Here is a 25633-nt window from a genome sequence, read left to right on the forward strand (position 1 = left end):
ATGTCGGCATGAAAGAGAGCAAAGCAGACGGTGTAAGTGAGAAAGCAAAGACAAAGTAGAGAGCGAGGCTCAGAAATAATGGGTCTGTGATGCCACTGAGAAAAAGGGTCAGCTGCTGGTAAATTGTGGGTAAAATCAGGGCTTCGTATGGCTCGGCTGTGTGGAATTGACAGATGGAGGATGGGTTCCCAGGGAGCCAGACCTGCTACAAATAGCTCAGTGTGCACTCTCTCCTGGGCACACATATATGCAAACCTGAAAGATGCTCGGAACAAGAAGACAAGTTCTAACACATATACAAACACCCACACAGACAAATACAAAGAAAACAAGAACATGGATGTTCTACACTGATGCTTTAAGACTCCTCAAGAAGGCTTCAATTAACCTTTGGCTCACGCAGTGGACAATGAGACACACATACAACCAGAGAGTGGTATGAAATTGTCATCATCATCATCCTCACGTCTCTGTACTACATGACCAAATGTGATCTGGTTTTTGGCTTGGTATGACTTTGTTTGATTTAAAGTCCTGAGAACACAATGCTGTGACCAGTCCCTGTCGTTGTACTAACTTTGAGTGATCCATAGGAACTGTCCAATCACATTGGAGTTGAGCCATCAAGGTTAGCGGTACAGAGAGACGAGGGATCACATACGGTAGCTCAGTTGAAATCACGTTGTGCCTGCTGACTCTGAACTGCTCTCCCTGTCCTTGTTCAGCCATTTAAAGTGAACTAATTTGCAAGAAGTGCAGGGGATTTCATAGAATATCAACCAGTTTAATTAGAACTACATGTCCTTTTTCTATGTCCATTCCCCCGTTTTTGTTGCTCTAAAGACGGACAATGCTTTATTCATAATGATAAAACACCCTCTAATACTGGATGAATAACAAGCAGTCCTCCATACAGGTGGTCGTGTCCGCTTAAAATAAATGAGCTTGATGTTTCAAAAGTTTTTTTGCTGTGTGAAACCAGCTCTAAAAATATCAGCTATGAAAACAGAAAGGGAGTCCGAGAGCGCCTGAATACATAATCTGTTCAGCAGAGAGGTTTATTTTTTTTATGAGTGACAGCATCTGTTATAATGACATAGAGTCATCACACAGAAAAGAGGAGGCACAAACAGATGATCAGGTGATCGGCCATCTCTACATCAAAATATTACCTGATTTAGTAGTAACATTGTGTTGTGACTTAAATAAAAACAAAGAACCTACATTTTCTTATAGACATTAAGTGTTTTGTGTGGCTCAACGGTGCAAATCCTAAAATGAATTGATGAAGAACGATCTTGCTTTGCACTTATAATTGTTTTTTAAGAGAGTTTTGACACATATCATTATATCGCCAAGCCCTAGTAAAGGGGAGAGGTGAAAGTATTCAGACTGGTTAATCAAATGCAGCAACGCCACAATGTAAAAATACTCCATTACGAGTAAAGGTTCTGCATTCAGTATTGGCAGCTAAATGTACCTGGAATATCTACTTTTGCCGAATGGACACTTATGGAGTGTTATATTATTATACAGTAATAATACTGTATACGTACTATATAATACTGTACTCCTTACAATTTTTATCACTGATGCATCATTGTTTAAGGACCATAACAATGTTGTAGCTGGCTGAGCCAATATGAACTACTTAATGTACTATTATATAAGCTGTCATGATGTTTTCTATATAAAATGTTCAATATGCAGAGTATGCAGCACTCAGATAAAGGTAGTGGAGTAAAATGTAAAATATTTGCATCTGAAATGATTCAGCATACAAGTAGAACATGCCCTAAAAAGGAAATTATTCAGTATAGTGTAGTGCCTCAAAACTGTAATGAAGCAGAGGACTGGACTAAATGTACTTCCTCATAGTTGAAGGGAGACGAGAGCCTTTGATCAGAAGGATGCTCTGTTGCTTGGGCAGAGGTCAGGGTTAGTGGAGGGAGATGTGGTTGTAAGGACACTGGATCCTGAGCCGATTAATTTTCTCACCCCCAGGGTATCAGTGGAAAGGCAGACAGGATCTTTTCTCAGTATGTTGTCAAGGTGAGGACACGGTAAACCATAGCCACCCAACTGCTGCCCCCAGCATTGCGCCGCACAGCACATTAGGTAATGAAACTCTTGTGAAAAGCTAGGATGAAAGTTTGGAGCGAGACAAAAAGTGTAATGAGGCATAAAAAGCTAATAAGGTTACATTTTTGCAACAATACATTCTTACATTTCAGTCAGAAAGTCACCATAATAAATGCAAAGACAGTGCTCAAAACTTTGTCACAAGTTAATTGAAATCCATTATTTCACAAGTGAGTTAAGAATCCTTGCTTTGGTTCCAGCAGTTTACAGTGATTTGAGCAATAATTTAGACCAGTGGTTAATCTGTAATATGTTGTATGTTTAATTTGTCCTGATATACTATTTTAATGAAAACCTGCAAGCCAATCAAAGACATTGCCTGTTATTCCTTGTTTATCCTGTTAGCGAAGTCAAAGCAGAATGGAGGATACATTGCATGGGTGTAGTATAAGATATGAGTGACGTTATAAGGTGTAGTTGGGATGGCCATCAGATCAAACCGCCATCACTGTCCATTTCCTGGACTCAAAGTAGCGGAAAGCAAGAGAGATATTAAGTGCAGCTTGACAAGTCATTATGTAAAAACATTAACGGTCTCGGTCCTCACATGCCATGGCTCCTGTAATAGTGTAGTTAGTGTTGTGAAATGTCTTACTACGGTGTTGTTTTCTTGAAAAAAATCCATCTTCACAGTATCAAACCTAGCTGGTGATCAACTGTGGATCTGGTAAACAAACCTGACAAGGGTTTATTTTTCTATTTCCTTATGCTTCCTTAAGGTGTCAGGGGATAAATAGTAGACAGAGCATTCAGTGGTTTTGCATTGACCCTAGTGTCTAGTAGCCATATGCTGGCGATAGTGTCCATGACAGGTCTGTTTTGTTTATTTTTGTGCAATTCTAACTGATCTCAGCCCCACAAACTGCTTTATATGCCCTATTAGCCCTGACTTAATGATCAGGCAGAGCAGTGAAGTTTATAAAACTACAATAGCAGACCATGAACCTGCATCACACTGTTGCACAACAAAAGGTTTGTATGTGACCATAAACAATATGTGTACTTTATTATATATGTTTTTGCAAAATTGGAACTTGCTGTGGGCATCACAGTGGTAAGAAGCCACTCAGCATAATAGTCTATGTAAAACTACGTTGTGTGGCATTGCAGCAATGATATGAAAACAATCAGCTCTAAATTACAGAACACAGACACGTTTATAAAAACCTTCTGGGCAGTTTTTAAGTTTGAGTAAGATGTAATTTCCCACTGTCCAACTTCCCAACATACTCCAAAATAAGCCTGCACAATTCAGTGAAAAATACAAAATCACGATTTTTTTAGCTTAGAATTGATATCACGATTCTCTGCCACGATTTCTTTCTCATGAAGTGAAATATTTTTGGACACATGAGCACACATCATCACAAGCCTGTAGACATAGAGGCTTAAAAGAAGAGAAGGGAAAGCATTGCAGTTCTTGGGAGCGCTTTAAAAGCTATTTTATACAGCCTATGTTTAAAACTTACAGAAAAGAGTAGTAGCATTTGTGATGCAGTCTGCTTGTAAAATTAAATGAGAATCTAAGTTATTAAAAAAACACAAAAAAAACAGGGTTGATAAACCATGCAGGCCTACTCCAAAACATACTCCAACACCGCCACGCTAAACGACAGCCATCTAGGCCAAAGGACAAGAAGTCCTTTTACAACTCTTTCGGCCAGTGTGCATACAGTAATATCGCATTCCTAATCCCTGCTGAGAAGAAATGAAGTTGCAATATGAAATGAACAGGAATGGCTCCAAAGCCTGAAATAGCTGCATCCGACAGAAGTCTCAGAGAATAATGTAATTGGAGTGCTTAGTGACAAGCCGAGCAGGGAGGGAGGGGGGGAAAGATCAGAGCTCGCCTGAGCTGCCACACAATAAAAGGACACATTAGTGTGAGACAAAATGACTTGTTAAGATGAGAGGTAAAGAGGCCAAGGAAGGTTCAGTGACACTATGTAGCTGTGGTTTTAAAAAATCTAAATGACAGAAGGTAGTTTTTATTCATGAAATAATTCAATATAAATGTATTAAAGGTGCCCTGTCACACGTATTTTATTACTTGGTAATGTCCGAAGTTCAACCACTCTCTGTAACTCTGTTACATTTTTGTGGAAGAAATGCCTCGGTTACCTTGTTTCAAGCCTTTCTAGCGTGGTATAGAAAGCCTGCAGGAAGACGCAGCTCGATTTGTGCAAGTTCTCAAGCTGCTTGACTCTGATTGGCTAACAGCTAGCCAATTAGAGCCTGGCTATCAGCATCCTTTACCTAGTGCAACTGGGAGAGCTCCTGAATAGTAATGAGATCAGGCAACGTAACTTCAGACTGACCAGCTTTTGTAATCGGCCTGATTTCTCCACTCATTTCTTTTCAGTGGCTGGAGCTGACAGAGGAGGCAGCAGTTCATTTTCACATTCACAACATAACAAACACATATATGGACCTACCATGTTTAAAACAATGCAAGTAAAAACGGTTTTGTGTGGCAGGGCACCTTTAACAATCTTTACACATAAAATACACACGCTAAGTTCATTAACTTTACACATTAATGACACAGCACATATTTCATATGCATTTCCCTTTGTCTGTCAAAACCCTTTAAATGACATTTCTTGATTATAATGGAGAGAGTCAGCAGGAATAATTCAACAGAACTCGTGTGCAGTGTCTGCCTTAGGTGAGCGTCATTGAAAAGATGAAAGGCCACAATCATTATCACCAGAAAGATTGTGAAAAGTTTATTCTTAGAGCCCTTATGATTAATACAAATTACACCTTTCTGCATAACTGGCAGGAGCGGAGAGATCACACTATCTCCAACTCTCGGTCTGCATCACTTTCTCTGCTCAGCTGCATTTATGACCTCAGTGTGACACTTCTTTTTGTCTCATTTCCACATCAAGTCTGAATTTCAAACATCCTACATACATATATGTTTTGGGGATTTTCTTTCAGTTCAATATGGCTATGGGATGCATCCTTTCCTTTGTGATGTTTTTGCCAATTAATAAATCATTTCTTTTTTGAGTTTCTAAGTTAATAATTTTAATTATTCTCCTGAAAAGTATTGCATGGAGGCATTCTCATTCAAATGCTGTAAAAGGTACCCTGGATATCCAAAGTTCTCGCGAGAGCACAATTTGAATTTGCTCAGCGAGATACTCTGGCACAGAGTACTGGTGCTCCTTAACTGTAAACAGATGACGACAGTTTGATCTACCAGTTAGCTCCGCTGGTAGCTAAGCATATGGGCCGCTATACGTCACCCCATGTGTTGTTGTGATTGATCCAATTGCGGGCAGTGAGATTTTCTAAAGCATGCTTGATGCCTCGAGGCCTTGATGCCTTTGCTTCATTTCTACCAGTTCTTATTGGTCTGAAAATACTAAAAATATGTTATACCTCTAGCCATGGAAGCGGGAGCAAAACCCACTTAGCCATCTCCCTGGGACACACACATGCAAAGGATATGTGAGCTGCCACCTGTGATTATGGTGCAGTTACATAACAAGGTTTACAGTCTGGATGTGTGAACCTTGTGATCTACTGTTCTACAGGCTTGCAGCGCCACGGTGTCAAAGCCTTACATTGTGCAGGAACGGGAACAGTACCTGTTGCCGACACAGACCGAGAGGCGCTTGAAAAGGATGCTTTGAGCTCCATTAGTCCACAGCCAAACACAATAGCCTGGTGATGATCACACACAGGCTATTGCAAATCACCCTCAGAAGTACGAAATCAGAGGCTGCAAGGGAGAAAGAATAGGAGTGCAGAGAGAAAAAAAGGAAAAAAAGCGAAGGTTCCTGGACTGATGAATCACTAGTGATAAAGCTGGGGCTGGGCCAGTATGGCTGTATTTAGAACCCCACCCCCCCCCACCCCCCCATGCTAATTGTCATCTCTTTTAGCATTTGACTGATGACTGGCTCTCTGAAAAGACGTGAGAAAAGGGAAGCAGGCACTCAGCTCTTAGGATAATGTCACACTTTGAAGCTGTCAAGGGTTACGATAATATACTTCACAGTGGTGGCAATGCAGAGAAAGCTACAGGTTCCTTGCAGTAACAACAACTGAAGGCAAAAACCAGATGCACAAAAGAATCTTTTAGAGACACAAGCATGGTGACACACGAAAACAATAATTCTCTGTTAATGCTGAAAACAGCTCTTCCATGCGAGTTAACAGAGTTTTCCTAGAAGACTTTACATGTAGAATAGCGTTAAAGAATGTGATGAAATAAGAGAGCTGACTAAAAGAGTGATTGGCATACTTCACTTTCAATTCCTCTGACACAGGAGTCCTGGTGTGGCGCGACTGCCAGACTGTCAAACACACATGCACACAAGCACAGACATACATCCTCGGGTCAAATGTTGTTAATTAGTCTTTGGTGACAAGTGTGAAAGGCATTAGTCTGCACTGAGATACAGCATCTAACGGTATGACACTGTTTATCCATACACTCTGCACTGCACAGCACACACTAAAGCTTTCATTATGGCAGTCAACTGTTGCAATTCAAAAAGATACATGAAGATTTGCTCCGATTCATGTTGCGATGGTGAAACAATCAATATTCTCACCTGACGTAAAGGCTCTGTGAATTTGCTTTATTCTAAAAAAAAAACAACCTCACAATAACTAGCTCTTTACTATGACGGTGAGTAGTAGAATCACAGGACTTATCTTAGAGTAAAAGCAGGGCAGATGGACTAAAAAAGGCAGCAGTTCATTTTATGTGGGAAGTAATTGTGAAAGCCTTTCATATGCATAATGCTGCTTCCATTTACTTCTCATTGACATCTGATCAAATACAATGGTGGATTGTCTGCTTGTGTTCTGAGTGATACATCTGTGCATCAAGTTGCTGTCAACTGGTAGTGCCATGATGTGGGAGGGAGGAAGAGAGACGACAAGAGAGAGTGGAGGAGAATAAAAGAGAGGGAGTAAGGGAGGCTGCAAATGGCAGCTTCTGTGACACCACTGGAGGGAGGGAGAGACAGAGAGGAGAGAGGGCGGGAGAGAGAGAGAGCAAAGAAATAGTCAGAGAGAGAGTGTGAGAGTGAGAGAGAGAGAAAGAGAGAGAGAGCAGCAGTCCAACTAGATCAGATTGCAAAGATTGATGGAGAGAGCTGTTCCGTTAATAAGGAGTGAGTGAATATTGTACAATTGTATGGCAACTGTGAAGGGAAGACTTCATAAAGATGAAGGATGAGCAGAAGACCAGCTGAAGAAATTGCCTCAGAAAATGGAGATACAAAAACCTTAATTTTCACTGGGATAATCCTCTTTAAACGTTTCATACCTGTTTTGCACATCCGGCACTGACTGAGCAAAAGTGATTTGGCCCGAGGTTCTGGTGTAATTCAGCCTGGACCGTTTCATCCGCGCTCGCAACAGCACCTGAAAAAGAGAGAGACAAGAGTTCAAGCAAGGATGAAGAAATTTAAAGGGGGTCTGTGCCTTGTGCTGAAGATGGTGGAGTGGTTTTCTCCAGTATTAGAGTAACACACAAGAAAGGAGCAGCTGCGGTGGCAGATTCAAAGAATGCCTCAGTTTGGTTAATACTGAGACTGGGAGAGAAGAAACCACCTTTTACTTCTGCAGCCTGGGGGAGGACAGGTAGAAATAAAGGTAAGAGAAGGACAGAAAAGTTCACCTCAAACTTTCAGCCTGATTGTCACATCAATAGTTGTTTAGATGCCACTGGTCTGTTGTGTTATAATGTATACTCTCAGGGATCAACAGTCATGTTGAAATTACACATCTAATACAATAGATTAATAAATTGTTTTTTAAACAGTTGTTCAGAACCAGTAAAGCTGGGAGAAAATGTATGAAAAGTGCTTAAATTCCATGAAAATTCATCTGATGTAAACAAAAGCAACACAAATTAAAGCTGAAAGTCATTGCCGTAGTCTTGTTGTTTCATTTCAATTCCACAAAGCTGTAGTACAGAGCTAAAACAGCAACTAATGGGTTACTGATCACATACTTTTACAAGTGCACAGTATATAGGTGTATTCCAGCAGAAGCCGTTCAGTTGAATAAAGATACACACATATTTTAAATGATGTTGATTTTGCCACCCTAAGACTTGCAGGGTTAAACACCGTTCGTCTTTATCTTACATTTTCAAATGGCCAAGAAGGCCATGCTAGTAACATTTCAGTTTGCTCCCGGGAGCCTCCCAGGGTTAAAACAAAGAAAAAGAAATGGTAACTAGAAGGCAGACAAAAACAAACCTTAGAAAGTATTAAGTTAAATCAACTCCTGAAGTTAACAGTCAATGATGTTTGAATCTAAGAGAACGTGGTATTTGTCTCTAGATCGTCTTGATCCATATCAGAGCTTGTTCACTAAGACAGGGGAGGATAAAAATGCAATGAAAAAACATTTTGGAGAATTGCTGCTTTCCTATATGTTGCTAATCCTTGTAAACTGACCACAAATCAGATAAATACAAGCAATTTTAAATCTGGTACAGTGTAATGGGAATTTGTCATTACTTTTTAGATATGATCATCTAATTAATGATGGAAATGAAATTAATTTCATAATAAAAACTATTTTAGGCCAGGACAATTCCAGTGGAATCACAAATTTAGTCAATGTAAACAAATGCTAATTTCTGCATTACATCTTCTCTATTCATCTTCAACAAACATCTTAATAATAAATGCCTTGATACCTAACCACAGCATGTCAGATAGTATAATATTACTGGTGGACAGACATGAGCAGGTATTAATGGATAAATGTGTTGCTTCAGGCATTGTACTTTCTATCAGCGTATGAAGAAATCCCTGATGTGAGGGTACAAAAGAGACAGAGAGTGACGAGAACGAAGATTATGCAGCATTGCCTGACAGTTCAATGACCTCATCCTGCTTTTCATCTCAGCATCGTTCAGATTGATTCGCTTTTATCATACAAAAGGGATATTTAACATGCAGTAGTACACACTGAAAACCTACAGTAATATCGATCTTCTTGCACGACTCAATAACATACAGCAGCACTGTATTAAAAGTAATGTATCTAAGCTTGTGAGCTCTAACCAACAGGTGTCACCTAAAATTGGAAATTATAGAGTTCAGTTTTAATATGGTTGATTCAGCCTTTGTGAATGGGTACAAGTAATTGAAAAACTGCACAAATAAAGATCAAAAAAGCCCAGTGAGACGCTCACATGTGGGAATAATCAATCAATGGGAAACAGGTGTTTGAAAGGTGGAAAAGCTACAGGTGCAGCTAGAAAAAATCTACAGATTATGTTCTACTTGCATTTAATATACCAGCTTTTACAACAATGTGAGAATGTGATTCATTTTTTTTTTTAATCAACACCTCTCTCTTTAACCACCTCAGATTACATCTCAGCACAGGGGATGGCCTACATACCGGATCCTACAGCCTCCAGGGTTGGTTACTGTCTGGTTCTAACTTATTAATCTTTTTACGAGTAGCTGAACCACGAACAACCTTTGAAATGACAAAGTGCCAGTTATTGCAAAGTATTTGCAAAAAATAGTGAGCTAGTTTTTATAACACACTGTCAATGAGACAACATTGCTGCATGGTAACGTGGTGTTACTTTCTATAGGAAAATACCTGAAGGTTACTTGAGACGAGTTGAGTTCCGCGTGGTGAGTTATAGGAAAATACAATGACATTTGAGCCTCGGCGCTTCCTTCACAATGGCCTTGGGAGGTGGGCCGGGATCGTAGTGGTTGAGCTCAGTTTCCTACATGCTTGTCTTGAGATGAAGTACCCTCTCCCACTACACCTCATTGTTCCCCCCAATCCCTTCCATTATTTTGCACATCCAATTATTCATTCTATTCATCTTGAACAGCAGTGTCATCTCCCCTAGAAACTCTTCTTAATTCCTCAAAAACACACAGAGCAGACAAAGTCACAAAAGGTTATTCATGTAATTATTGGCTGTGGTGGAAATCATTTTCCTTGTCTTGCCTTATTAATCAAAAAGTCATGTATACTAAACTCAAAGTGTTTCAACTGGAAGACAAGATAATAATATATACACAACAATACACTACTCATGGCCTCTTTCTGAGCTCTCATTTCATGCAGCATCTCATATAAGATTTGATGAGCCCAATATAAACACAAAGATCAGGACTTGAACCTGCTATAATTTTCACACTGATTGACATGTCTCTCAATACAGAAACTAAAACTACACAGCAGCTATATCTACACAGCTTTTACAGCTGCAGTAAGCTAATATTTAGTTATTGCTTAGATGTTTCAGTGTTTTAAAAAACCTAATTTGTGGGTAACAACATAATCCTTTGGAAGAAATTTAGGTGTGTGGTTACCCTTTACATTACAGGTTGACTTACATTGGTACAACAGCACTAAAGCAGCAGTTGTGTATGCATATATACCTGGTTGTACAGATGAAAAATAGGCATTATTTATATAATGCCTATTTTTCATCTATACAACCAGGCTTTCAATTACATGTGAGTATGCTCTACCTTTAATGGCTGTACTACAGCTAAATAACTACCAATTGCCCCTTTAACCTCTAATTAATTTGAAATAAGGTAATTAGGAATGATAGCTATTCAGCTGTCACGTTGTTTAATCTAATGTCAAACTTTTTGGCACAGTAAAGACTAGTGTCAAATCCAAGTCAAAAAGCTGGTGACAAGCACCACGTACAATAAAAACATGACATGTACAACCTCTCAGACGGACACACTGATTTAAGGAGCTTCCAGTGTAGCAACGGCAAAGGGTTTCTGTATGGGTTGAGACTCTGAGGCACTTGTTGAATGACTCCTTAGATGCAGGGAGGGGTTTTACTTTCATTTGACCAATTCACTGGACACCTGACACTGTACGACTGCAGTATGATATGGAGACTGTGCACCGTGTAGGGCTTCTCAGGTCATGCATGTAGTGTGGAGACCAAGATGTATAATGCAAAATGCTGAGATGACTTTCAGGCTTGAGATTCATCTCAACTATATAAGGCAGTCAGTGTAGTTACTATGCCATACAGCCAAGCCCACCTGCCACTACACAGGTGAGCCACTGAGCAAATATACGTAGCACATCTAATACTTAATTAAACTATCATGTGAAATTAGAAAGTACGAGACAACCCAGTTTGGTTGACACATTTACAGATTTACATGTTTGAAATGAGAAGTACGAATCCTATTTTTAGCATCAACAGCTGTGCTTTTGGGAAGCAGTAGTAGTGTGGTATTGTCAAAAAGCAAAACGTGTAAAAAATAGAACACAACACTTAGTCACAGTATGTTATTCTGATACAGGTATGGGTTTGACCTCTAAGGGAACGTTTTTAGATTGTGCATGAGGTAATCTGGCTCCAGATCAGAAGAACCCTTCACCTGAAAGAGTGTGAGGGAAAATGGAATTAGTGCGAGTGTGGGGCAGGCGGCAGGTCATCCGGGATTTGGGAATGCACATGAGTGAACTGTCAAGTCTTCAGGGCCCAAATCAGGACAGCATACACAAAACGGATGTGGCCAGGCGATAAAAGCTGTCTGCACCCAGAGGGGCCTTAGTCTAGCCCCAATGGGCATAACTCCTTGAGCCTGAGGCTCAACATCCAGCGCAAGGACCAGGTTATCTGCTGCCTGACTGAGAATCATTTGAATAGCCCTTCTGACATATTGCAGATTCATTACATTCAAAACTTACATTTATTATCAAGTGTATGATTCTATGTGTGAGTCCTAATATTCTTGTAAGTTGAAGTTCCACAATGTAATGACAATAATATGTAACACAGGGCATTGCACAGGGGATAAATGTACTACCAACTATGGAGCACCATGGTAAGGTGCTAGAAATGTACTGCATCCTCAAAACATGATTATTAATCCTGAAAATTGTACAGAATGGGGTCATATAAATAGTGCTTTGCTCTCCATCCCTGTATGCAGCATCTGGAATTGCATGTCCATGGAATAAGTGGCACACATAGATATCCCAAAGGAGTATGTTTAAATACACACACAACCCCATATCCCCTAGCAAAGGTATTGTAGTGAAAGGACAATGGCAAACTTAGACCACAAAAGAAAGAGCGCAGATTGTTGCATGTGTGATGACTGCATGGCATGCTGCTGATGAACTATAAATACAACTAACACGTGATAAAACCTAACGTGATAGCCTTCCTATCGCTGGTAGGTCTAAAAAATTACAGCCCTCATTTTTTAAAACACCCATATGAGCAGTGACTCACATAATGGTAAATTTTTGCATAGTAGAATAATAAAAACATCTGGTAGGTGATGACTTAGTTTTTCTCTACTGCCAACCTTCTTCATAATTTGAAAGAGAAAAGCACAGGAAATGTCATGTGAAAGAAGTGGATCGGCTGTGAGGCCAGCTCTTCACTTACCGAGCTGACATCAAAAGACATGAGGACCCTTCAGTGAGGGCCAATTGGATACTGAGTCGTGATGTTTAAAGAGAGCAAGATGGCGAGGAGAAAGAGTGTGAATAACTGACATAGTTGGTATTACGATACTAACAGTATAAACCTTGTACTGGAAAGTAAGACGGGTTCAAAAGTGTTCTATCAAATCATAACAGGGTACAATACTGTAAAACTGTACTGTTAATGCAAGTATTAGAATCCCTGTAGTTTCCTATTGTACTCATTATCAAAGTTTGCAAGAGGACAAATTTATTAGAAGCTGGTCTTTTGTTGCCTCCTGACTGTTTCTGCATTAGTTACTGGGAACCCTTATACTAAACAAGCAACCACATTAAATACATGATAAAATAGTCAGACATACAAAATCAAGGTAATCTGATGCAGGTTTATCTAGAATATCAAAAACAAAAAGCATATTTTTATTCAAATAGAACATGTAGAAAACTTTAAGTGATGATTGTGACTTGGTCAATTGGACTCTAACAGACAGAAATCTCCTTCAATAAAAGTATCTATTAATATCTGTGGTCTTCTTTTTGGGCCAGTATCAGAACTATTTGAGTAATATATGCATGTTTTATACTGTTTTGCCTCTCAGTCTCCTAAAGCTTTCATGGTTGTTGTTTGGTGATGTTTCTTACACAGGTTTAGTGTGATTTGACCATTGTGTCACTGAAAAACACTCACATTGTTCTCCTCTTCTAACATTCCATACAGGAATAGGATTAAAGCGCAAGGCTCCCACCCATCTCCCTGTCTATGACTCCCTAAAATGCAGCTTAGCCAGTGATCAAGCTGTGAAGGCCTCAATCACTCCAGGCCTGCCTTTCTGCTCTGACCCTGCACCTGGAAGCGCTGCCAGGAGCATGAGTGTGGGGAGGCTTAACCGCTACAGCATTGTGTCATCTGAGGAAGAGGGCCTTCGCCTCACTACCATGCATGGCATGAACGGCTTTGGCAATGGCAAGATCCACACACGCCGCAAGTGCCGCAACCGTTTCGTCAAAAAGAATGGCCAGTGCAATGTGCAGTTTGCCAATATGGAAGATAAGTCACAGCGCTACTTGGCCGACATCTTCACCACATGTGTCGATTTTCGCTGGCGATGGATGCTGGTAGTCTTTACTCTTGTGTTTGTTATCTCCTGGCTGGCCTTCGGCTTAGCCTTTTGGGTCATTGCTTTACTACATGGAGATCTGGATAATCCCGCCGGAGATGATAACTTCACTCCATGTGTTCTACAAGTCAATGGATTTGTGGCTGCCTTTCTATTCTCCATTGAAACACAATCTACTATAGGTTATGGCTATCGCTGCGTGACTGAGGAGTGCCCAGTGGCTGTCTTCATGGTGGTCTTCCAGTCCATAGTGGGCTGCATCATTGACTGCTTTATGATTGGCGCCATCATGGCGAAGATGGCGAGGCCGAAGAAGCGAGCACAAACCCTGTTATTTAGCCACAATGCTGTCATTGCCATGCGGGACGGAAAGCTGTGCCTCATGTGGAGGGTTGGGAACCTTCGCAAGAGCCACATTGTAGAGGCCCATGTCAGGGCACAGCTCATCAAACCTCGGATCACTGACGAGGGGGAATATATTCCTCTAGACCAGATAGACATTAATGTTGGCTTTGATAAAGGCCTGGACAGGATTTTCTTGGTTTCGCCCATCACTATTCTGCATGAGATAGATGAGGAGAGCCCCCTATTTGGGATCAGCAAACAGGACTTGGAGACAGCAGACTTTGAGATTGTTGTCATCTTGGAGGGGATGGTTGAAGCCACCGCTATGACCACACAGGCTCGTAGCTCCTACTTGGCCTCGGAGGTCCTTTGGGGTCACCGTTTCGAACCGGTCTTGTTTGAGGAGAAGAATGTGTACAAGGTGGATTACTCTCACTTTCACAAAACCTACGAGGTGCCGTCCACCCCCCGCTGCAGTGCCAAGGACATGGTGGAGAACAAATTTTTAGTCCCCAGCTCTAACTCCTTCTGCTATGAAAATGAGCTGGCCTTCCTAAGCCGGGATGATGAGGAGGAGGATGTAGGTGGTGGGAGCAGGGCACTGGCCAACCTCAGTCCAGACCGAAACAGCCGACATGAGTTTGAACGCTTACAGACCACCAGGGTGCTGGATCAAAGGTCATATCGTAGAGAGTCGGAAATATGACCTCTACCCATTGACCCTGGGTCAACATTCAATAACTTTATCCAAGGGTAAAAATGCAGAACAATGCAAAGTGCCATAGGAAAAGCTGATTACTGTGAAAGATTGGGAAATAAATAAGACAACAGTAAAAGGGACTTTGCTGGAAGAAATGGGGGAAACAAGAGTACACAGCTTAGAAAATTGTGGTAAGGAATGTCTACAATCAAGGAAAAGGCTAGGGAAAGACCTTCTTCCTTAACTGAAACTTGAATCTTTTTTCACATGGTCATTTTGAGTTGAGTGTTCAATGATGCATCAAAAACTATTATAACAAAACCTTATAATCAAGTCTTAGGTGTAAATACATTGCTTAGTTAAGTTATGTTTTGTGTGTTGTATCAGTTTCCAAAAACACTTCAAAAAATAGAAGTTGCTTTTTAAACTTGTTGCAAGGCTATTCTTGAGCTCTCCTTGCATTGTTGTAATTTGCTGGACCTGTGTTCATTGACACATTGAAAATCCGCGCACCGCAGCGTTTAGATGCAACAAGACGTGAAAAAACATCTGACCGTGAGCCACTGAGAACAACACAATTCAACACCTTCATTTTAGAATTGGTGTGATCCCAAAATCTACGAATGTAGGCAGAGTAGGCAAAGTAATTGCACTATAAAGAACATAAGGAATTATGTTGAACAGAAATGAAATTGTTTCGAGGAACAGTCTATTTGCAATCTCTTAATGCCTCATATTTTAACGTTATCTTAAAAACAAACATCTTACAAGCCACCGACATCATGATTTTTGGCTGCATTGGCCTACACATATCATGTATCATGTACAGTAAACACATTGATACATAGTCAGGTAAACAAAACACAAGCACAAATAGAAGACTGTCTTAAATTAACATTGCAGGATACAGGTTGCAATATCCAAGTTTGTATTGATCACATTAATAACTTAATAGCAGCAATTTGTAACTCCAAAAAAGAATGCTTCTTGAAATGGTACCTTTACCTTCACAACAAAAAGTATCTAATAAGCTAAGTTAAACTAAAACTTGTATGTTGGTAGTTACATTTATAAACAAGTTATACATTGACCACACCAATGTTTTTGTCCTTACAAATTAATCTATGCATATTGTTAACAGTATCAGAGGCCAGAAATCCTATTCAGTTCTGTGTGAGAATAAATTGTTATGACATTGCTTTAATCAATATCTAATACTTAACGGGAAATTAGAAAAACTAAATATTGCTAAAACCTTTAAAATATAAACAGGAAGAAGAATGAATGCAAGAATGAGAATTATTTCTAACCAACCAACATGAATCCATTCCAAATGCTAACTGAAGAAGCATTATAAGGGCAAATGTGTCTAGAACGCTTTGCATTATGCTAGTAGGGTTAGAATGCTCCAAATGTGTTAGTCAGCTTTAGCTGGCCCTACATTTCTATCCATTTAACATCCAAATTGAATAGATTTAACTGCTCTTTACATTATTAATAACAGAGGCAATCTATATTTCAAATTTTACCCCGGTTATAGACTAATGACAACATATTATTTAATTATTATATGACAAATGTATCCTTTAAACTAAAGAATGAAGTGAATGTGTGCAACACTAAATTTGGCTACAAACCCATTTTCCCTTTCAATGTTGTACACACAGATACAGAAAATTAGATACAGTAAAATAAATAAAGAAGAAGTAAAAAGCTTCCTCCTTCACTCCTTATATTGATTCCTCTGGCATTTACAAACATCGCATACTGTAGACAGCTAAATGCATTTTGGCAATATGCTAACACGATGAGTTAAGACCAAGGTCTGAATGAAAGCAATAAAACCTCAAGCACACCTTTCTGAATTCATTTTAGTATGCATCATTTTAATGATTCTCTTGTAATGTACTGAACATGCATATTTATATTATTGATTGAAAGATAACAAATGAAAGAAATGGTGTGAGGAGAATGACCCTGCATTATTTAGATTGTATTGTACTTGTATGAATATAAGTTCTCAGATTTGATACCAAAATATTGATTGCAGCTCAGACTTAAGTTTTTAAGTCATTGTTTCCAAAGTAATGTTCCAAAAACAGTGTAGACTGATCTTAGTAAATAGATGATCATATTCCAAAAAGGTGTTTGAGTCTCCAGTTTGCAAATGTTATCTTTACAGACTTAAATAATTCCAAAATAAACGCCATTGATGAAAGCAAATACCTGTTCAATGAATAGAATAATGAAAGCAAACTAAACATTTAAGTTGTAGTCATAGATTCAATCATTTACCATACAGTACTTTAAGAGACACAATTATAATGCATGAATAGCTTTTATTCTTTGGCATGGATAAAGCATTTAAAAAAGATCCCTTATTCTAGATGCCTAGACAGAATTTATCATTTAAAGTACCTCAACATGTTTATATTGTGTCACAAAAAAACGGTTTATCTGTTACCTCACTAAAACCGTAGATGTCATGTCCCTTTGGAACAAATTTAGTTAACTTTTAAACATAGATTATATGTATTAAGAAGGAAAGCTACAGGTTATGGTGAAGAACTACAACATGATAACACAGAGGAGAACCATAAAGTGGTCATTATGTTGGTCACTATGACTAATATTTAACTAGAAGTCATTATAGGTAGTTTTTTTTGGAAATTGGGGGATGTAGTAAAATATAAAGAGCATTTTTTTGGCTGATAAGTGAAGTGTACCCAACCCATAATATTTATTATCCTCATTGCCTTCTGGGAAGGTTCTATCCACTGATGTGTGAAGCCTCTTCTCCTACTCAGTGGTAAAAAATAAAATAAAATAAAAAGGTGAAGCATTTCTACTGAATAATAATTTTGGAGATTGTTTTAGCTTTAATGTTAACCTGAGCCCTTAAAAAAGTAACACACATGTTTTAGCTCAATATAAAAGTTTATAGTGTAAAAAGCATAGAAATATAAAAAGTATAATAGGGAGCAGCCGGGCTGAACAAACCTGCTTATTTTTATACAAAGTTCTTTTTGATAGAATACAGCAACCAATATTTATCTGTTTTTATCAGAATAAGGAAATCACTACTGAGAGGCGAAGATATGACTCTTGCCTCACTTTTCAATGATTTTAATTTCTGTTGTTTCATTTCAGCACAGATCATGATTTAACAGGTATTTCTCTTAAAGGGATGAAAGGAAAAACCTTTGACCTCTGTAGAAGTCTTCCTATGTCCAGCAAAATGTCTACTGGGCTTTTGATTTGAATTCAAAGTCATTTAAATTATTCAATTAAAAACTAATTGTGAAAAAATGTTGATTTCATCTCTTTTGTTGAAAGTGTCCACCAGTTATGGGCTTAATTGAAATGTAAATTAAATTTATTGAAAAACCCTGGACATCCTCAAGCTTGAAGAATGACAGATTAAGTAGTAATAATACGTCACCATGAGGGGTGGTTTTAGATGAGAGACCAAGACGGAAGTTGCCACAGTCAGATGACTTCCTGGTCTTGGGCCAACTATTCAAGAAGGCTCATCAATTAATCACTGCAACACCCAACCGACCAGCGGCCAGAGGCCTTTATGGCCCAGCTGATCTGGGCAAGAGGCCTGCAGCTAGACTAGGTCAGATCAATGGTGTAACAACACATGACATATCATTATTCCTCTACTACCACAGAACTAATGAAAGCCTAATGTTTTTAAGCATTACAATTCACTGAAGGCGTCATGTTAGAGTAGGAAGAACGCAGGTGTAAAGACTAAAAAGAAGGATGTTTTAACTCCACTAAGCTGCTCACAGGGTCCTGGTATTGTGTATTCTGGCTCATTGTCACAGCATACTTGAATATTACCGAGTCTTTGTAAATGTTATTAGTAACATCTGTGTATTTCCTATTATGACAAGTGAAAATGTCTTCTGTGAAAAAAGCCTATTGCACAGTAACTTCACTTTTAGGTTTTCTTGTAAGTTCAAAGTCTTACACTATTTAGCAGAGCTTAACCAATACTGGACAATTAGAAATAAAGAAATCTGATTTACAAAATCTGAATAATATATCAGCCAATTTCAAACATAAACACATTACTGAAAAAATTATGATATGGGTTACGTTTTTCTAACCTTTACTTGTCCGGGTAACTCGATTGACAAAAAATTCCCGTTTACAACGACGACCTGTCACATCCACAAAGCTACACATTCCTACCTGAAAGCTGCCCAGTACAAGAACAGTCTGGTCTGCTGGCCAATGAGCAGCTCCACGGAGCGGTTGGAGTTAAGGGCCTTGCTCAAGGGCACCTTACTCTCTCACTGTCCGCACCCAGATTGTATCCTGTCTGCCTGGGGATTGAACCAACAACCTCCCGGTCACAAGCTTGCTCCTTCTACCTTTCGGCTACCACTGCCACTTACAGTCATTGAAGAATTGTGACCAAGAAATGTACTAAGTGAGAATTATTTTTACATTTAAAAATCAACTTGTTAATCTGGTTGACAGACTACATATTGGTGACACTGTTTCCAAATCACCACAAGCATATATTTGGCTTTTCTGTAGTGTAATTGTCTTGTTACTCATAGGGTAGTAAGGATCAACAAAAGTACATTCCCAGGATTACCTGACATCCAGCACGTGGCTCACTACAGGATGTCCCTCCCTTTTCACTATGTGTGTGTTGCCATTCTCAAACTCTGTTCCCTTCGCGAAATAAGTAATTGAGCTAGCAAGCAACACGCTGAAAATGGCAAGTTTTGAAGAACATTTGGATGATGCAACGAGGCACGATTTACAAAGAATATGTTTATGGCATTTACTCTCTAATTGGGACTATTTGGGACGAATTGGAGAGGATTGCTATGGAAAAAGTAAACACAGCAATACACTGGTAAGAGAAAATTACATTTAACCATGTATCCATCTAATTTAAATTGCTCACCTTCCTGTATTGTGTGAACCTCATGTATTACTGCATGTATGTGCTGTTGTCTTTTGCTGGCTGCAACAACCCAGAGCATTTTTTTCTCCAATTCCAGAATGTATGTGTGGTGTAGTCAGATCTTACTCCGCAGTGCTGTGAAGTAAGGTCTGACAATGTGAAACTACTCATACAACAATACCAATCTGTGAGAAACTAATATGGGTCTACTGTGTAATATTGGACCAACTAAAACAAATCATCTCTACAGTGCAGTAATTTGTCTTTTTTTAGTAAAATATAATATGGGATTAAAACAATTTCCTGAACATTGTTTTGATGAATGACACATTAATTGCAATATGGAATGCAATAACAACAAACAATCAATTAAAGTAAAATGTTAACAGGAAACACATACATGGCATCTACATGATAGATCTATGATCAAATGTATAGCATTTCTGTAACAGGGTCCCTTAGAGTAAAGAGTTAAAAGACTTACGCAAGTACCGTCAGCTTGCTAGTACAATGCTGTTATCAGTACCAGAGAACACGTTTTTGACTGGTGTTGAATAGTCCTGAATTCTTTGCATGGGATCTGTTGCCATCAGTTCTTTCTAAATAATTCCGGTAGGGGAGATTAAATCGCCCACAGTGAGCAACAGATGATTAACATGCTGGCCACTGGTCGCGCTGAGCAGCCCTAACTGACACTGGGATCACAGAGGCTATGGTGAAAGCATTTGCCAAGTTATATTATGTAACATGGCTTGGCAAGTGTATGTCCATCTTCGTGTGGCTTGGTGTCACACGCAAAAAGTAGAAGAAAAGTGAAGCTTTCAGGATTAGTGGTTGTCCTTTCATAGAATTAGACCCCGTAATAGCATGGTGGCTTTTTAATGGTGTTACAAAGCCCCCCCCCAACGTCTCCTTCCAGGCAGCGCGGCATTGGTTATGTTTAGGTTTAAGGTTAGGGTTAGCTGCCTGGAAAGTGACGTTGGAGGCATCAAACATCATCGAGCCTTTGTAATCCCAAGGACGTGATATTAGCTGTGATGGGTAGCCTATTTAGATCGGTGGACAATAACTTTTATTTTTTAAATCATTCTCAGAAGTAGTGATGGGCAGATCAATCCAAATATCGATAATATTAATACCAACGTACACTCACGGCTCCAGCAAATAAAACATGAATTATCATATGGAGGCTGTTGCCACGTAACCTGCTAGCTGGAGAAAAAAATACATGAAGCTAAGAAACAGACCAGGAACAAGCTTGATTGACAGACAGACAGACAGATAGATAGATAGATGGTTTAAATTATTTTTCTACGTCATCACAATATTTTATTTGATCTAAATTACACAACAGCAAGTTGACACACAGGATCCCTTGGGATTGTCCCTTCTCTGACACCCAGGGAACAGCTGACTTAGCCAGCTGGGGCCTGGACTCACAATTGCTCACATGATATAAAACAAAAAGCTTTACACCTAAAGAAGACTTCTGGAGCCGGTTAAAGGATGTGAAAGGATGCAAGGAAGTGGCTTCACCAGGCTCTCTGCCAGGCAGCCAGCCCATATAGACTAGTTATTATTAATGCTGAAACAAACTCCCTGTGGTTTGGAATCTTGATGACAGTAAAATTAGAAGAAATCGGGTTGAAGGGGCCTTAAATCTCTTTAGTGTCAAGTTGCATGTGGATCTGTGGCCAACTGCTGAAAATACTCCCAGTTAGATCCTGTGATATATCACTAAATTGTAATAAATTAAAGTAATTGGAAAAATAACTCCACCGTTAAATGTACTGTAAATGTTTGTTACTATAGCGGATTTTAAAAGAAAGTCAATACTGGTGCAAATATTTTATGTATGATAGTATTACTGGAATCCAAAATGAACATATGAAGTGAGTAATATATAGTACTGTTAAGAGATCAATTATTGGTCCATACATGATTCATTTAACATATTCTGTAAAGAGGTATATGTGTTTTCTGAACACTCCAAAAGTGTCTCAAGTGTGATGGGAATGTATCCAATGATTGAGACATGTTTTGTAGTCTGTTGCCCAAATGGACGTGACACAACAGCCTTGTCCCACTACCCACGCTTGTCTTCTTGTGCTATAAGCCAAGAGCCCACACTGGTGTTATCCATTAGCTGTCAGCAGTGCCCAAGTACCTATCAACAGACTGCAAATGTACACAGGATTTTTAAAGACACAAAGGGGTAGCCTTGGTTGATTACATCATCCTATCCCTTAGTCAAGTAAATACATTGGCCTGTTTAAAAGAACGCATGCCAACACGTCACCATAGGAAAATCACAGGTGTAAATAATGACCGAGTGCCAAAACTTCATCAGACGGTCCGACGACGCAATTTAGAGAAAAACTCTACTACGCTAATGTTTGCCAAATTACTAGTATTAAGTAGTAAGTATCCAGCTAAGCAATCTCAGAAAAATACTCGATCAAAACTGTTAAGGGCTCAACACAGCACATCCACACAGGTGTTTTCACTTGGCTAATTAGACCTCTGTATACTATCAAAGACAGGTGAGAGAATCAAGCATGGCCAAACATGCTCCATCACCTGAGGAGCAATCTAATTAGGCAAAGAAAATAAAAAAATAAAAAAACACCTGTGTGGGTGAGGACTTGTTTTATAGTTTTTAATTAGTTGTATGCCCAACGTTTGATGTATGGCCAACGGGTGACATATGACAAAGTCATCCCTTGAAAATGATGTCATTTGGAGCTCTGAGAAAAAGGTCATGGGCAGAATTAAACGTAACACATATACGCGCCTTATCTTCTTTCAGTTATAGTAGGGGCCTCTAGTCTATCCTGATTCATGAAGCAACATGAATGGACAACCTGAGGGGACATAAGGGGGCCACTCTCATTTCCTGGCTCTCAACCCTTGGTAATTACCTATGTGTGCCCAAAGGCCCTTAGTCTGTTTTAGAGAAAGAGAAGAAGAATGAGCAAGATAGTGAATTTATGTACTGTGGAAAGAGTATATTAGGTCCACTCCAACAACATACTGTATACTGTAATATACAGTTCTACAACAGCTCAAAGGCACAAATAAAACAGGTCATGAAAATATTAGTTATAAAGTTGTGCTGATAAGTTTATGAACCCATGCTAAAGTTGACCAAAAAGAGGAATAAAAAAATATCTTTTAAAAATTGATCTTAATGCCCCAATTTAAAAAAAAAAAAAGAGGAAAGATCCAACCTTTAAAAACAACAATTTTCTTTTTTCATTTTATTCTTAATATATTACACAATAGCAATACTGTTTTACAGTTCGGGAAGTATGCGTAGATAATACATGGACTTAAGGTATCTCCTCTAATTCTCCTTCTAAATCTCCTTCTATATCGCACAAGCATTTCAGAACTATTTGATAAAAACAACGTATCTAAACGTTAAAGCATATTTACCACAGAAAGATTTGTCAGATAACATATGGAAAGTAAAAAAGGAAAAGGAAAAAGATAAGAAAACTTGTTTAAAGACCTGGCAGTATTCCATTCAATAGCCAAGTAACTAAACAACACAAGGACAGATATAGATCGTTAGGCACACCTCTGTTTTATAAAAGCATTAGTGTGATGGCACTCCCAGTGGTTGTGTCGTTGTATATATGAGGTCCATTCAGTCCTTATTTTAACTTGTTCATTTGTAACCAATGTGAGAATGTGATTTTTTCTGTCAAATATATGTTACTGATTATCTCTAACCATTCCTCAGGTTGTAAACAGTATCTAGTAAAGGTTTTCCTACCAGCTGATAAAATGACACCAAACAGAAACTTATTAAAGTGAGCATTCATATTTAAATGAAAATCAGTATTTCTAATACAAGGGTACTAAACTGAAAGGGTATATTAAGACACCAATTTTTTTGTGAATAAATAATGTATCGTAAATAACTGTTCTTCTTTTACAATACGGAGGGCAGAAGTATACAAACCCCTATGTTAAATTCCCATAGAGGCAGGCAGATTTTATATTTTTAAAGGCCAGTTATTTCATGGACCCAGGATACTATGCATCATGATAAAGTTATCTTGGCCTTTGGAATTAAAATAACCCCACACCATTACCTACCCTTCACCATACATAGACATAGGCATGGGGAACTTTCCATAAGATCATCTCTCAATGCAAGTCAAATCAGCTATTAGGCTAACTGAAATAAAAACCATGCCAATCTCAAGGTTGAGATATGAGCATGCTGGATCCATGAAATAACTGGCTTTTAAAAATAAAAAGCTGACTGCCTCTATAAGAATTTAACATAGGGGTATGTGTACTTATGCCCCCTGTATTTTAAGGAAGAACATTTATTTATTAACAATACATTTTTCATTCACAAAGACATTTTTCCTCATTTGAAAAGATCAATTTCCAAAATACTGTTTTTTTATTCCTCTTTTTAGTCAACTTTGACATGGGTTCATAAACTTATGGGCACAACTGTATTGACATTTATTATTTCAGAAAGATTATCCCCTTCAGCCTGTGTGTGCTACCCTACAGGTGGATGTTTAGTGGGTCCACTACCAATTTCCCATGATGGATTTGAAAAATAGTTAACACTAAAACACAAAAAATACAATCCACATAGTTTCAGTGTATTGTACTGATGCCCAGTACAATGGAGCTCAGAGGCATTTTGTGGTGCACAGAAGCACCTATAAAAAAACATTTGAGAAACCGATCAACATCTGATTGAAAAGAATACTTCAACGGAGCATGTTGTGAACAGTGGATCTTCCTTCTGTAAAAAAAATTCCTAAATGAAAGTATTCACTGTTAGGTGATACGGAGGAGCATAAACTACATGCCAGCGTGCTTCATTGTATTGTAAGCTACTCCTAATAGCTTCAAACTTAAGCAATCCACACAGTAACTGAAAAGAAAAGTAAGAGTCAGCTAAACTGAGTATGTCCCAACAGTGAAGTCATGAGAACAGACACAGAGCTGTGACTACTGTCTCTCAGGTCTCCCCGGGGGTAGACTCAATCTGTCAGCACCCTTCTCTAATACAGCTCTCAGTGGAAGGCAAAAGGGATAAGATCTTTCTCCGCAAGTACCCCTCCACACACACATACACATCTCCCCTCAATCCTTAGCCTACCTAGACTATGCCAGGATGCATGGATCATCTCTTACTGGCTGGCATCACTCCGTCCCCGGTACACAGACCTTGCTCGAGCCAGGACAACGTCTCCAGTGTCAGGCAGAATGAGGGTCTTTGTTGCCTCAGACTCAATACAGAACCTTCCCTCGCATAAGTGGTTTGGGGTTGGTTTGATATGGAGAACAATATCCCTTTTAACATGATGAAGAACTGACTGCAAAAGTGGAAAGGGGACAGTTAGAAATACTCTGCAGATTATGCTTGAGTACATTATTTTATATGAAAAACACTTTCCGTACTCTTTTCAGCTAAATATGTTTTTTTTTGGGGGGGGGGGCTTCTATTGTGAATAACTAGATGAGTTTAACGGTAACACTGTTTTAACCTCTCAACAAGGATACCAATCCCAAACTTTGAACTGGAGTTATACATTAAATTCCATTTCTAACATGCTGTCTGGTATGTATAGGATCTCTTGAATGTTTTAAAGACAAATGTTTTTGTTGCTTTTCTATTCACCTCTAAGGTGTGACACAACACAAATGATTAAAAACCCTGTAGAAAAGCAGTGAACTTACACACACAAAAATATAAAACTGCTGTGATTGACATAACTGAATGGGGTGGTTACATAAGACAACAAAGCATTTCTGCTATGGAGTAGCTAGCTAGCTAAATAAGTGGTCAAATGAAGGAGAGTTATTTCTAATGTTATTACCAATAACCCTACCTGACAGTAATACTCAATATAACACGTTTGTCTCACGACAGCTAACTTTAAGTTAGCTAAATTGGAACTCAGTAAC

General features: G+C 38.9%; 1 protein-coding gene and 1 long non-coding RNA gene across 3 annotated transcripts in view; one reads left to right on the forward strand and one right to left on the reverse strand.

Annotated features, from left to right (window-relative positions):
• Positions 1 to 25633, reverse strand: part of LOC117936665 — a 46201-nt gene that overhangs the window by 20309 nt on the left and 259 nt on the right. For both annotated transcript variants that reach the window (XR_004654995.1, XR_004654994.1), the window contains exons 2-3: positions 24825 to 25041; positions 7439 to 7536 (exon numbers count right to left, since the gene is read on the reverse strand). This is a non-coding gene — a long non-coding RNA (uncharacterized LOC117936665). The remainder of the gene's footprint in view (positions 1 to 7438; positions 7537 to 24824; positions 25042 to 25633) is intronic.
• On the forward strand, positions 7530 to 17197 carry kcnj12a (potassium inwardly rectifying channel subfamily J member 12a). The gene is made up of 2 exons (XM_034859941.1): positions 7530 to 7767; positions 13304 to 17197. Exon 2 carries the CDS (start codon positions 13453 to 13455, stop codon positions 14752 to 14754), a length of 1302 nt encoding a protein of 433 aa, XP_034715832.1. The 5' UTR covers positions 7530 to 7767; positions 13304 to 13452; the 3' UTR covers positions 14755 to 17197.

This window comes from Etheostoma cragini, chromosome 21, assembly GCF_013103735.1.
Source record: "Etheostoma cragini isolate CJK2018 chromosome 21, CSU_Ecrag_1.0, whole genome shotgun sequence".
Taxonomy (NCBI): domain Eukaryota; kingdom Metazoa; phylum Chordata; class Actinopteri; order Perciformes; family Percidae; genus Etheostoma; species Etheostoma cragini.